General features: G+C 36.7%; 1 protein-coding gene across 1 annotated transcript in view; it reads left to right on the top strand.

The window, feature by feature from the left end:
• crhr1 (corticotropin releasing hormone receptor 1) overlaps positions 1 to 15,234 on the top strand; it is a 130,448-nt gene that overhangs the window by 91,044 nt on the left and 24,170 nt on the right. The window contains exon 7 of the mRNA XM_083567400.1: positions 11,661 to 11,781. Coding sequence (XP_083423526.1) covers positions 11,661 to 11,781 — 121 coding nt within the window. The remainder of the gene's footprint in view (positions 1 to 11,660; positions 11,782 to 15,234) is intronic.

Raw genomic sequence — 15,234 nt, 5'->3', positions numbered from 1 at the left:
TACTATATGAGCAAAGGTTTGTGGACACCTACTTTTTTTTTTTACATACTTTTTAAGTTTAGCTGTTTCTTTCACTTGGCTGCTCTTTTTTTAATGAAGGTGTTCCTATTCACAATGGAGAAAAAGGTTTGATGACACCTGACCATGAGATTCACCTGTGCTTTTTAAACATCCCATTCCACTTTTAATCCCCATTTTCTGTTATAATAACCTCCCCTCTTCTGGTAAGATGGTTTTGGAGGGTTCTTGTGGAGATTTGTGCTAATTCAGACAAAAAGGAGTTAGTAAAGTCATGGTACTGATGTAGGGCACGGAGGCCTAGGGGGCAGTCAGTGCATTATAACTGAGGTCAGAGCTCCAACCCATATAAATTGTATCTTCATTTATATAATTTATTCTTGGGTTGTTGTTCTGGTTTAGCAAAGACCTATGTTCACACTGCTGCAGCCACTCCTGCATCAGCCAGGGGATTCTAAATGAGACTCAGAAAAATGAGATTCAGATAGTTTCTGTTTTGCACAGGGGCATTGCAGGGCTGGAACAGGTTTTGGTTCATTGTTCAAGTGAAGGGAAAATGTAATGCTGCCACATATAAAGACACCCCTTACAAGTGGGTGCCTCCAACCTTTTGCAGTTACAGTTTGGGGAAGGACCACATATGGCTGGAAGAGTTGGTTGTACAAATACTTTTGTCCATAATGAATGATATTTATTTTGTAATACATAAAAAATGTTTACGTAGTTGCCATGCTGGAAGTGATTGCTCTGTGGTTAAGACATCAGGCTTTGGCTTGGAAAGTTGTGTGTTCAAGTCCCAGCAGCAACAAGCCAACACTGTGGCCCCTTGAGCAAGGCCCTTAACCCTCAACTGCTCAGTTGTATAAATATGATAACTGTAAATCACACTGGATAAAGTGACCTCAATGGTATAAATGAAAGTATGGGACTAGCTCAGTGGAACGAGGTTGGCCTTCTGATCAGAAGGTTATGAGTTCAAATCTCACCACCATTAAACTGCCACTGCTGGGTCCTTAAACAAGGGCAGTCAACAAGGGCATGTTCCAAATGCCATAAATGTAAATGAAAGCACACATTGTCCATCATTCCTCACTTAGATTATATTATAGAGTTAAATTTACATTTTGTTCATATTTACTCGACCAGAACAGATGCATAAGCAAGTTTGGGTGAGTTTAGCCGGCTGCTAGCAAAGCGGGATCTGCTCATGCCAAAGTGACAGCTGAAACACAGCGATGTGTGTACAGGCTTTGACTTTACTCTCAGCGCCAACATCAACATTTCAGCAGCTCATCTGACAGAAAACACACATAAATAACAAAGGCAGCTTTTTGTTTCATTTGTTATCCACTGCCAAAACCAGAAAGTAATTAAAGTTTGAAATTCTAAAGCACATTATTTTATAGAGTACAAAAAAAATACAGTAATATTCTGTCATTCATACCATTTAGCTTAGGCCTGACTCGGTTTTACACAATATTACATGCAATTAATCACCACTTTACTTGGGGATGAAAATTGATTATCATGGCAACTCTGTGGCATGGTGGGCATTCAGGTTAATAGTTTGGTATTAATGCTTTCAGTGGTTTCAATAGGATTTCAGTACAGGCACATTTCCACTGGGAGAGCTTATCGGCTATAAGAGCTCAAATTTCTAGATATCCTTGCCAGTGTACCACTATTAGGAATCTAAAATGCTCATGAAATGCCCCTATGAGGATTGCTGGTTCAGGGACACTTACTGTTGCTCGTGCCATTTTTTTTTTATAGTCATTAGATTCATGTGGACAGCATCAACGGTTCCTGCCTTATAGCTTCAAAGTCATTGATTTAATTATGAATTGAGAAATTTAATTTGGTCTTAAGGTGTTTTCTGTATTGATTCAGAGTTGTCTTGGACTTATTAGCATTTGTACTTCGACTTCTGTCACATGTATAACCATACACAGAATGGCATGCCGTGAAATCCTTTTTACGACAGGTTTGTGATTTAAAATTGAATTAAGGATGATTGCGACAGGACTGGTATAAATCACAATACCTGTGCAAAATTAAATAGACAGGTCGATGATCTGTTATTGTGACCCCAAACGGTGGGTTAGAGCTACGAGTTAGAGCTAATAAGTTTTTTTTTTCCCCCTCCAAGTTAAATATCTGCATTCATTGTACTAGGAAAAGTGTTGTGATTGATTGTTAAGACTGTAATTGTGTTCCATGCATAACATAGGTCCACTATGCATTGTATAGGGCTTATAGACATTGCAACAAATATAACGGAAACAATAAAATAGATCATAAATAATTGTTATATAATCCAGGTGTTAAAAATTTAAGACAAACAGTAATTATCATATTGAAAAAAGTTTTTAGTATGGGTATTCCATAAATGAACGGGTCTCAGGATAAGCACAGAATAGTCTGAGGAAGCAAATTCACAAGTACAGGGCAAATCCAAAAACTGTAACTAAAATACAGGTATGCAACAACAATGTAAACATTGTATACGCACCAATAAATAACTAAATACAGAACAACTAGAACAACAAACCAGGAACGAAACATGATACCGAGTGAAAATGTAATAAAAGCAAAAGATGTAAACACAAAAAAAGCATATATCACAGTTATCAATAAGAGACTAAATTTGTTACCATCTTTGTGACTACAGCAGCAGTTCTTAGGTCAAATCTGCATGTCCGATAATGTCCTGGAACAACGGTAAAAGCTGGGGATTAAATATTCGGATCATTCACTGCAGCAGAAAGTGAAATGCAAAGACAGATACAGTACCACCAGATGAAGAAGCAGGAGAAACAGAGCAGAAGTGCTGTATGTGTCTGTATTTATGCTGCCTGAAAATGTAATACAACATTTTGTTCTCGCTTTGCGTTCTTTGTTAGTTAAAGGAGGAAAAAATAAACCTGAACTATCATTTAAAAGAAAAAATCAAGAATAAAATCTAATTTGAACTTAATAATTTGGAGTTCTGCTCATCAGCTATGCCCAGAGACTGCAATGATCGCAGTGACAATTCGATAATTCTATTAAATTATGTAATTATTAATTCTAATAATGATTACCATGACAACAAGAGGCAAAATATTGTCAGTTTGAGCTTTATTACTATGCAATGTCTGTTTATATGATTTCAGAACACTCCGAGGATCAGATCATAAGCAATTAATCCACACACGAAAAAAATCCTAAAATTCACAATGTTTTCAGCAAATCCCCATTAACTTCAGCTGCACTTCCTAATCCTTTTTCTGGCACCTCATCACTTCCAGTTATTTATATCCATTGATCTGAGACTACCTGCCCATAAAGTGCATTTTAACATAGAAATTATCTCACATAAATTTGAAATTGATTTCCTATGGCTTGATCGGCTTGATCTATATATGCCAATAAATAACATAGCTCTTCCATATTGAAGAATACATATACAGTCTATGTGTTTTTGTTTGTGGTGGTGAACATCAATCACATATCATATTCCGGCATGGTCGCAGTGGGAAATGAGGAAGCAAGGAAAAGCCTGAGGTCAGTTGAATAGGTCACACATGATGCATTTATAGGAGACTTTAATACCCAGTCAAAGTTCTTAATGAGAAGAAATGTTACAGAGCTTTGGAGAGAGCAACAATGTGCGTTGTGCATACTCAGTATAAATACTCTAGCCAGAATAAACTCCCCTTGTCTAAAAACAGGACATATAGTTGGCATCTTAGATCATCTTATTTTCTGAAAAAATATTTGAAGTCTTGTTTTGTAGCCAAGAAAATCAGCACTACCAATAGTCATAGAAATAAGTATATGCATAAAATAGGGGTTGAATTCTTTCAAGTCCTAACTGTAGGTTCACACATCCTGGCGCAATCATGTTAAGTGATTACACAAAGTGAAACACCTTCTAAATTTGGTGTCCACTAGGGCAGCCCCTGGGTGCAAAAATCATGAACTGTATATTTAAAGGTGTAAACTACTACTTACACATTGCATACACTGTCAAATAAAGTGTATATTTTACAATTGGGCAAATTACAAATGATATATTATGTGGTTTAAATGAAAGAGCTGTCAAACCCAGCATTTTTGTTTGCTTGGGGTAGAGGACAAAGTTCTGGACCTGAGAGATTTCCTACCTTGGTGTTGTCTTGGTATTGAGTATTGGACTAAGGGAATATGGTCATTGAGTTGGTTGAATGGTTCTTTCAATGCTGGCACTAAAACTCTTAATAGAATGAAAGGGACGTTTACTTGTTACATATACAATTCAGAATTGTATTTTCCAGCGTGTTAGGAAACTGAGGTTAGAGTGTGGAGTCAGCCATAATTTAGCAACCCCTGGAGCTGAGAAGATTAAGCCCCTTGCTCCTTAAAGGCACAACCGTGGCAGCTTGGCGGTGCTGGGGCCTTGAACCCCCAAGCTGCTAATCAATAACTCAGAGCTTTAACCATTTAGCTACCAGTCCCAAATATTCCACCCACCGAGGCCTTGTCACTGCACGCTTTGCTACACTAATTTCCATTTCAGTCTTCTGTAGCAGCAGCATGGTTCTAAACCATCTTTATGTCTGAGTATGTTTAACAGAGCAATTCTTCAAAACTGTTCAGCGGTACTAGCAGCAGATGCTGAATAGACCAAACACATTTACAGTACACTTCATTCTCCTCAATAAACCCTATCCAAAGAGTTGTCATATTCTTTTCGCATTACACAAAATAATGAATTGTTCTAAAAACAAAAATATAGACTAATCAATGGCACAATGCACACATTTTCACTCCAAAACATTATTAAAATGGTTTTATGTGTCAAACGTAACTCTACTATTTTTTTCTGGCTTTGATCTTGACTTATGGCTGGTCTAAGTTTGAGCTCAAAAACTCCTGGTCTTGAACTTGACAGTGGCCATCTTTGTTATACCTATATCTACTATAAAGACTACATGATTATGCAACCACAAATGGAGATTCCTGTTTGTCTTAATGTCAGTATCACAGCTAGCTGGCCTCGGTTACAAGTTTATACAATGTCCTGCAAAAACATTCACCTTAAACTACACCAGCACTGCTTTGATGCTTTCAACAAGCTTTGGTTGTTTTAACAGGTTTAAGCATTTATTCGTATTTTTTTGCAATATCCTTCTGCATTTTGCTCTATTTATTCTAGCTTCAATGTTGAAAAGAAGCCCACGTTCTAAGGATGAAATGCATCCCCATAGCATGATGCTGCCACCCCCATATTTCACTGTATAGATAGTGTTCATTGAGGTATTGCCTGCATAATGTCTGCACTGTACACAATTCCATTTATTGTAAGAAAACACATAAGTTTACAATAAAAAAAAATCAGTAAATACTGACAGGACGAATATGTGTATTTTTGTGTATGTTTGCAAGCCACTGCTGTTGCTCTATACTACATGAAAACATAGAACAGATACAATACTCACACAATCAACACACCTATTTCTTTTGAAAATTTGACTAGAATCAGGAATTTTTTTGCTGTTGCAAAGCTCAATCGATTTTAATGTCTTGGAAACACAGTGTGAAACAAAGTCCCTCTAACTGAACAAGCTAAGTTCCGCACAAAGAAAACAACATGTCAGATTGGAGGGATACGATATATAGCTTTCCTTTAAAGCTGGTGCATACAGCTGTTTCTTTTTATGCACTTTAACTTGATTTAGGTTTATAGGTTTCAACATGCTGGTTCTGTTAGAGATGATCTAAAGTGAAACCAAGCCAAGCCTAAATCAATACCAAGAATGACACTTGGGTGAAGCCAGAAGCATGACAGAGTTTGAAATCAGACAATTTACATGTTCATTGTGAAAGAAACCAGGAATATCACAAGCAACCTAAACAATTGTTTAATTTACTTTATCAAAAACATATTCCACTGGTATGAATATGCCATGGCTTAAGAATAGCTTCAAGTTAATGTCAATTTCAATGCTGCTGAAGATGACAGTTACAGAAACTAAGTACATTTTTGTTGTTTGTTAGTTTGTTTGTTTGAAAGTCGGTTTACTGTTTAGGTTTTTAGTGAGGACTAGGCAATGAAATCAAATATAATATAAAGATTCTTTTCCAGAGGTGGTATATTTACGTTTTCACAAATAACAATGAGATTGTCTATGACCCACAAATATACCTGTACTAAGAAAGAATTGCAAGTGAAGTTGCATCTCTAATCCAGCTTCTCATCCTGGATCTAAATCCAGCCCAGATTTTGCAATATCCACACACTCAGACTTCTATCACACCTGCTTCCTGTTTTATCACTCTATCTAGTTGAATTGCTTACTAACACACTTTTGCAAGATTTGCCGATTTCTTTCTGTGTGCAACTCTGGGCGTTATTATCATCTTATTTACTTTTTTTTTAACCTCGGCCTCTCATGTTTTTGATCTTTTTATTTTTCTGATCTTTTTTTGCTTGATTCTTTGACCTTCTGCCTGTTAACGTGGGAATTTTAAAAAGCTCACAGTTCCATTTGCCGTCTTCTCATTCATGGCAGCCAAATCTGTTTTCATTGACAGTATCTCATAAGTACACATCATTAACATTAAATAAAGTTAATGGTTTTTTTTTTGTTTTTTTTTTAATGGTGTCACTACGAAAAGAGCAAAAAAAAACATAATCGACATTGTACGAGTGCCATGAAGTATGCATTTAGAGTCAGCACTCGGTACAGTCTCGTCAACGAAACAGTAAGCAATTTGCCAATGTTATCATTTACAGCCACGGCTCATAAACAGAAGTGACAGGTCCCGATTTAGACCGTCAGCAGTCATTCCGCCACATCCATTTGTGTTTCTGATTGCGGTCCAAGAGAAACACTTGGTCCTCTAAAGCAATTTACATTGTCAACTTCACAACACAATTTTACACACAGATGGCTAACATTTTGTTCTGTTTTCAGGACGCATGCTTGATTGACAAGGATTTATTTATTGCAAAAATTACGAGAAAAATATATGGTATAAGTCAAACATCTTTTTTTTTCAGCCTGAGGTGTCACCTGCATAGAAAACGGCGGACATTTGCATTAGGATGGGACTAGGCTTATCAGAAGACTGCTGAGTTTGGCACAAATTCTACTTGTAATTCTCTCAGAGGAGGCCTGGGAAAAACATCCACCTGGCCAATCTCACTGCAGAGTATCTGTGAAATAGGAAATTAGTCCAGAAACCCCATTTAAATGTAACCTCATCCAGATAGGGTTTAAGTGTAATTTTCCTTACACGGTCAATATCAGGCCTTGATTAAATTGTCTGGTAGCTATATGTCGTAGCATAATGGACATTACCATATTCGATTCAGTTTGTAATCAAATCTGGTCTGTCTCAAATTGTTGTTGATGCTGCTGAGCTCTCACCCTATCAAAAAACAAGAACAGCACTTAGCACTCTGTATGACATTAATAGAAGTGTTAAAACAACATTAAATAACGTAAATGCATCAATTTGTTTCCAGATTCCATAATTTCCATATTTTGAAATTATATTGTGTTACTTTGGTTTATGATATGAGTAAAAGAAACCATATCATCCTCAAAAGTGTTAAAAGTCATGAAAAATGTCACAGATACTGTATACATGCAGACAGTGAGATATTCATATGAATGTTTTTCTCATGCTCCTGTACAGGGGCTCTTTTTGTTTTCACTGTCAAAGGTAAAAAATGTGTGTGTGTGTGTGTGTGTGTGTGTGTGTGTGTGTGTGTGTGTGTGTGTGTGTGTGTGTGTGTGTGTGTGTGTGTGTGTGTGTGTGTGTATATGTGTGGGTGGGTAGGTGTATTTGAGCGAGGGAGGCAGAAACGAAGGGATCAGTTGACGAGATCTGTGTGTGTGCTATTAATCTTTGTGAAGCATAAAAAAGCACATCAGGGACGTAGACATCAGAGATGGATCCAGAATATGAAAGGTGGGAGTGTAAAAAAATGCTAGATATGCACATGACTCAAACACTGGCAAGGTGTATTCCAGTTAAAGAGTGTTTATTTGCAAGACAATATTTCTGAGTACCTGCACTCTACATGTCTGATTTATAACTATGCACAGCACTGAGTGTCAATATCAGTATGACGAAAAGTGCTAATCTGGTCATTGCATTTCTTTAGAATGCCAGTGTTTTGGTGTATTCATTTATTTATCTTCAGTAAACACTTTATCCCCATCAGGATCACTGAGGATCCAGAGTGTATCCCTGGTACACACACCCTGGATGATATTTGGTTAAATGTAAATGTAGCTAATGTTGATTAAGACGAATGCATTTATAGATTATCTGCAAATTGAAAATGATTGAATGAACACATTTGACAAGATACTTTGGAATTAAAAGCTATCTGACCTACACAAGTCTGTTTTCAGTCTTATGTCTTTGAGCTGAAGCCCGAATCACTTCTAAGTTCTTTCTAATCGACATATTTGAGTTACAAATCTGAGTCAAGCCTCTGAGTTGAAATCAGATTCAACTTTTAGGTGTTTGAGCTAAAGTCTATGTCGAATTGCAATCTCCGAACTCCTAAACAAGTCTCTGAGCCACAAGTGATCTTTTGTTACTTTGAAAGGAGATTATATTTCAAGGTCAAATCTTTGGTATCTGAAGTCCAAGTCCTGATCAAGTCTCAAATTCAGAGCCATGAATTGAAGTCAAGTCTTAAGTCTTTGAACTGAACTCAACTCGTATCAATTTTTTAAAACTTCAAAATGAAAATTTAATTGTCTTAAGCTCCAAGTCAAATCTCTAGTCAAACCTCCAAGCTCAACTTTTTTTTAAACTACAAATGTTAATCTACTTCTGAGCCACAGTCCTCTAGGTTTTGTCTCAAGTCTCAGAAAGCAGGGTCAAAATTCAAGTTAAAGGGGCAAGTAAAATCTTGAAGCCGTTGATAAAGTCGAGTCTTTGAGCTAAATGATTTAGCTAAGTCTTAAGTCCTAGTCAAATCTCAACCCAGCTGAATCCTGAGTCAAGTCAAACCTACAAGTCCAAGGCAAGTGACACATTTCCAATTTCTACGAGTTTAAGTCCAATCTCATATCAGACTCAAATTTCAAGTCATTGAGCTGAAGTCCTAGTCAAGTTTCAAGAATCTAAGCTGAAATATGTTAATTTCTTATGCACTGTTAATTAGCTCTAAAACTTCTAACTATGTTATTTGTACAGAGCATTTTTTAACACAGATATGCAAATGTATTTTTGTGCACAAGAGTTTTGTTTTATCAAAGTATGGTCAACTTTTTGGCTGCATGACCAGGTCAAACAGCGAACACCTACTCATCCATTTCAAAGAAAAACACCCTGATTGAATATTTACGCAAACATAAACAAAAGATTTCTCCTAGCCCCCTAAAGACACAAAAAGATATACACTTGAGAAGCTTTCAGAATATAGTGAAGTAAATACGCCAAGGCCGTCTTGGGTTTCTGACCAGATTTGTCTTCAGCTTTGGTTTCGGGTTGAGCAATATGTTTTGAGCAAGCTAACCTTTAAAACCCCCAGCAGGATGTCTTTAAAAAAATACAAATCAAAATAACTGGAACATGTGTTCTAGTTTTGTCTCTTTTTTATATTTTGACCTGGATATATGTACTGTCATTTAAACTCAAAAGCATGAAAAGTAACTAAATGAAAAAAACATGCCCCTATAATTCTTTGTACTGACAGCTGCCATGTGTAGTGCATGCTGTACTTGACTTGGGAATGGACACCAGATAGAAGTTATAATAAATAATGTCTGTCAGCCATTATTTTCCAAACCAATACACGTAATACACACAAACACAATAGGCATTCATCCATAGCCTAGAAACATCTTTAACCACCACATGGGTCCAATTTCCATTGTGTCTGTGCACCTTTGAAATAAAGTAGAAAAAAAAAACATCAGAGGTGTTCAACTGAAAGGAGATTGAGGACGGTTCCTAAGCCCCTGTGTCCATGTATGTGTGTATGTTTGTGTGGTCAGTAATCACCAAACACTAAGGTTGGTTATTCCAAAATGGCAGTGCTGTAAGGTTTTAAATGTCTTATGAGCTTCAAAACATCAATAACCATTCTGTGTACTTCTTGATCACGCTAAGATTAGATAATTCAACAAAAATGGTACTGCATTCAGGGTTGTTTTAACAAGTATTGTGATATAATGGACAAGTGCTAGAGAATACTGTTGTAAAAGATGCACAAAGCATAATATTTTGTCAAGCAAAACTAAACGTACGTTATATTACACTTAAATATATTAGCTTTTATTATTATTGTATAATATAATTATATAATATAAACAATAGTGGTATCGCTTGCTGTATCTAAAATTATGATCAGATAGATAGATAGATAGATAGATAGATAGATAGATAGATAGATAGATAGATAGATAGATAGATAGATAGATAGATAGATAGATAGATAGATAGATAGATAGATAGATAGATAGATAGATAGATAGATAGATAGATAGATAGAAAACCCCAATTCCAAAAAGATTGTGTATAATTTACTGATTTTCAAATCTCATAAACAAACATTTTATTCACAAAAGAACATAGGGAACATATCAAATGTTTAAACAGGATTAAAGAGAAATTTTTATCCTTTTGGTAATTTTGAATTTGATGGCAACACGTCTCAAAAAAAATAAATAAATAAAATTTAAATACAACAAAGGACACCCAGAACTGTTGAGCAGATAGAATCCTGTATCAGACACATATGGGACAACATTCCTCTCCCAGAACTTCAGAAACTGGTCTCCTCAGTTACCAGATGTATACAGACAGAATATGTGATGCACCACAGTGGTAACAGTACAGCAGTGTCCCAATGTATTTTTTGGAATTTGGGTTATATAAATCACTAGCTGAAAGTACCCGTGCTTCGCTACGGAAGGCAGAATGCTAAGCAATATGGCAATAAGCAGTAAGCACTGAGCAGGACTGGATGATCAGAGATCAGAACGTAACGTCAACAAATAAGGTACTACCCCTTTGTAGTACCGATACAGGCAAACTACTTTGAAAATAATTTTTATCGTGCATCTAACATCTAATAAGAAACAATGTAGTAAGTTTTATTAGGATCCGTAATGTTATTTATAAGAATTTACAATGCGTGAGAAATCAAATTTTTCGCGAGTTAGCCGCGATCCAGAGCGAATTTTTCAAAACCCTTTCTTAGTGAGCACCTAAGACCCAAGAGGAAGGTATGTTCCAAATTTCATTGCAATCCGTTCAGTGGTTTTTGAGATTTCGTGATGAGTAAGTGAGTCAGTCAGTGGTATTTGAGCTTTATATATATATATATATATATATATATATATATATATATATATATATATATATATATATATATATATATATATATATATATATATACATATACATATATATATATATATATATATATATATATATATATATATATATATATATATATATATATATATATATATATATTTAAACCCATTAAAAGGTTTTCTGTTCACAAAAATTAAGCATTAATTATGCTTTTTCTCTGTGTGTGTTTGTGTGTGTGTGTGTGTGTGTGTGTGTGTGTGTGTGTGTGTGTGTGTGTGTGTGTGTGTGTGTGTGTGTTTGTGTGTGTGTGTGTGTGTGTGCAGGAGCATCCGCTGCCTTAGGAATATCATCCACTGGAATCTGATCACGGCGTTCATTCTGCGCAATGCAACGTGGTTCGTAGTGCAGCTGACCATGAACCCAGAGGTTCATGAGAGCAATGTGGTGAGTAAGAGCACAAGCACACACACACATACACACAAGCATTTTAGGTTTTAGATTAGTGGCAACTTTCAGTATTGCATGATGCATGTGAATCCCAAATAGCAATCAGTTCATATACAGTACAAAGTCACTATGCAGAGTGTAATGTGGCGTTGGAGACCCAAGTAGCAAACCAACCTCTTCAATAAATGTATTTAGATTCAGAAACTAAAATTGAATAATAATAAATGAATTAAGATGCATGTAAAAAGATTTTGTTTGAGATGAACTTTAGAACACACATCATGAGATTTAGGAAAATTGACACATAACTGATAATAAAAGTGAAAATAAAGGCAAACTAATAAAATATATATACCTTGTGTATGTAATTTTATTTACCAACCTGTTTGGAATAGCTACGTCTTCCTAGATTTCTTGTCAACTATAAATATACTTACTCACATATCTCATATTTGTCCTTTTGATCAGCTGTTCAAGCATATATATATATATATATATATATATATATATATATATATATATATATATATATATATATATATATATATATATATATATATATACTAGGGATGCAACAATACAGTTAGCCCACGGTTCAATACATACCTCGGTTTTTTAACCACGGTTTTCGGTTCGGTTCGGTTCGGTTCTGATGGCTTAACACATAAAAGTGTTTTTTGTTATTCTATGGTTAGGCAATAGGAACAGGAAGAACAAATAAAAACGATTTATTGCAATACTCCTTTATTTTACTTGAAAGCTTCCTAGTGTTTTGTGTAATATAAACATTTTTTCTTTTAAAATTAACACTGACATCTCACAGCTCCCATGTACAAACTGGGGAAAACATAAATTCCTAAACATATTTGGCCTCCTCAACTTGCATGTATTCACTGCGTTTGTCAACTCTTCTGCCAAATGAGCGCTTGTATGACTTTCATACAGGGGACGGGTTTGGAGTACAGCGCTGTTCATTTCCCAATCCGACATGTACACAGTTACAGTGAGGTAACTCACGGTTGCCCGCGAGGTCCAACCATCTGTGGTCAGAGCAAGTCTCTGTGCTTGAGCCAATTCGTACACAATACTGTTGCATGTCTTTTCATAGAGGTCGGGAATTATCTCGGTGCTGAAAAAAGTGCAAGACGGTAGTATGTAACACGGATCGAGTGTTTTTATACAATGACAAAATCCTGCATCTCCAATCACCGAAAACGGCTGCAAATCTTTGGCAATGAACACCCCAACTGCCTTTGTTATTTTCATGTGTCTCTCGGAACCAGTTGGGTATGTATGCTGGAAGGATTCAGCGAGGGACTGTTGTTTTTTGGAGGACTTTATTACCTGCTCTGCTATCCTGCCTTCAGACATTGATATTGTTGGGTGATGGCAAAGCAGATGTGCAATCATATTGGAAGTGTTTCTGTTTGAGTAGGCTGCACGTGTAAAACAATGCTTGCAGACAGTCATTTTTTTGTTTGCCGGTTTTTCTTCCTCGGCATTATACTCAACAGCAAACCCGAAATGTCTCCACACCACAGATTTAAAAGACGCCGGCGCCTCCTCATACTGTAGCCTCACTTCACCACCGCTCGCCATGTTAAAGTGTGGAATGATGGTTCAGCGCCCCCTAACTTTAGAGCATAGTGATTGAACATTTACTCGCGGGGAGGAGTTTCCTCATCTCAGCTCGTAGACTTAAAGGCACACACAAAGTCAATTCGGAGAGAAATAAAAAGCACATAAATTATTTAAACGTAAAACCGAAAAAAAAAACGCAATTCACAAGCTCGTATTGAACCGTGGATGTCGTAACGAACGGTTTAATATTATATTGAGATTTGTGGCATCCCTTATATATATACACACACACACACACACACACACCGTATTTTTCGGACTATAAGCCGTTACTTTTTTCCCACGTTTTGAACCCAGGTGCGGCTTATTTATGTTTAAAATAAAAATCTTAGTCAAATTCAGTGGGTGCGGCTTATATATGGGTGCGCTTTATAGTCCGGAAATTACGGTATACATACACACACAAACAAATTTCTTTTTTTTTTCTTTTCTTTTTTTATACACAATCTTTAAACTTGGCAGCTAGGTTGCTGGAACTAACCACACAGATCTTCTGTGGATGTTGGCTGCATCAAATCCTTCTGTCTCTTTGACAGATTTGATGATGTTGAGATCAGGGCACTATATTGCCGAAAACTATTATTTTCAGGACTCCTTGTTCTTTTCTATGCTGAAGAATGTTCTAAATGACATTGTCTGTAAGTTTGGGGTCAGTGTTCTTTTGCAGATTATATTTGAAGCCAACCAGATCCTCCTTGATCTGCCTGAATTTCTCAGCATTGTGGACACTATTAATCCCCCCCCCCTGAGATTGTTGTCTTTCTCTTTTCTATCAGGCTTAACCAGACTGAAACAGAGCCCACTGATTAATATCAGCTTCAGATGCATGCATACCACTAATTGCAGTCCGGCTCCGCACTCCACTTACAAACCGGCGCTTTTCTGCGCACCTGCTGCCACACAGCACTTCGGAGAACAAATACATTTTTTGCTACAGCGAAATATTACAGATTTTGGCTCACCAGTCCAGAGCAATTGCTGCCATTTTTTCTGCACCCCAGTTCCTATGTTTTCATGCATAGTTGAGTCTCTTAGCCTTGTTTCCACGTTGGCTTTTTGGCCACAATTCTTCTACGAAGACCACTTATGGCCAGAATTCTCCAGATAGAAGATAGGTGTACCTGGTCCCACTGGTTTCTGGAAATCTTTCAATGTTGAAGAGAATTAAGCATGATGTGTTTTCATCTACTGCTTTCAGTTTCCTTGGCCAACCACTGCACCTAAAGTCCTCAACATTGCCTATTTATTTGTGTCTGTTTTAAAGTAGCATTAGCAGCACGTCCAGTGTAGCATTAGCAGCAACTCCAGTCTGCTTTTGCCTGGGGCGAGACTTTGCTGATGCAGTTTTGCTACCTTGTTTCTGTGCTCAGTCTTGCTATGTTTATGACCTGTGACCTGAAACTCTCTTTTACAACCTCACCTTAGTAGAGGTTAGTTGTTCATTTTCCAGTTTTAAGCCTCCTACACAGCTGTTTCTGTTTAAATTAATGACTGGATTTCAACCTACATATGAAATTGATGATTTGACTTTGATCCTACATAATCCCTGTCTTTGTAAAGAAAGAAACGAAGTTCAGAGCATTTTTCTTCTGTTGTAATCCCCCTGTGTGAAGGTACTTCTTTAATAAATTCTCTTAGTTTCCCTTAGTTTCCTTCTCAGTTTCCTTCTCTCAGTTTCTCTCCCACGCATTGCACAGACTGAGCACCCTCCTGCCCTCATCACCACCTGCCCCTAACACTCTCTCTCTCTCTCTCTCTCTCTCTCTCTCTCTCTCTCTCTCTCTCTCTCTCTCTCTCTCTCTCTTCTTT

This window comes from Silurus aristotelis (assembly GCF_946808225.1).
Source record: "Silurus aristotelis genome assembly, chromosome: 17".
Lineage (NCBI taxonomy): Eukaryota > Metazoa > Chordata > Actinopteri > Siluriformes > Siluridae > Silurus > Silurus aristotelis.
The sequence above is the reverse complement of the archived record's forward strand: the minus strand, read 5'-3'. Positions and strand labels throughout refer to the sequence as shown.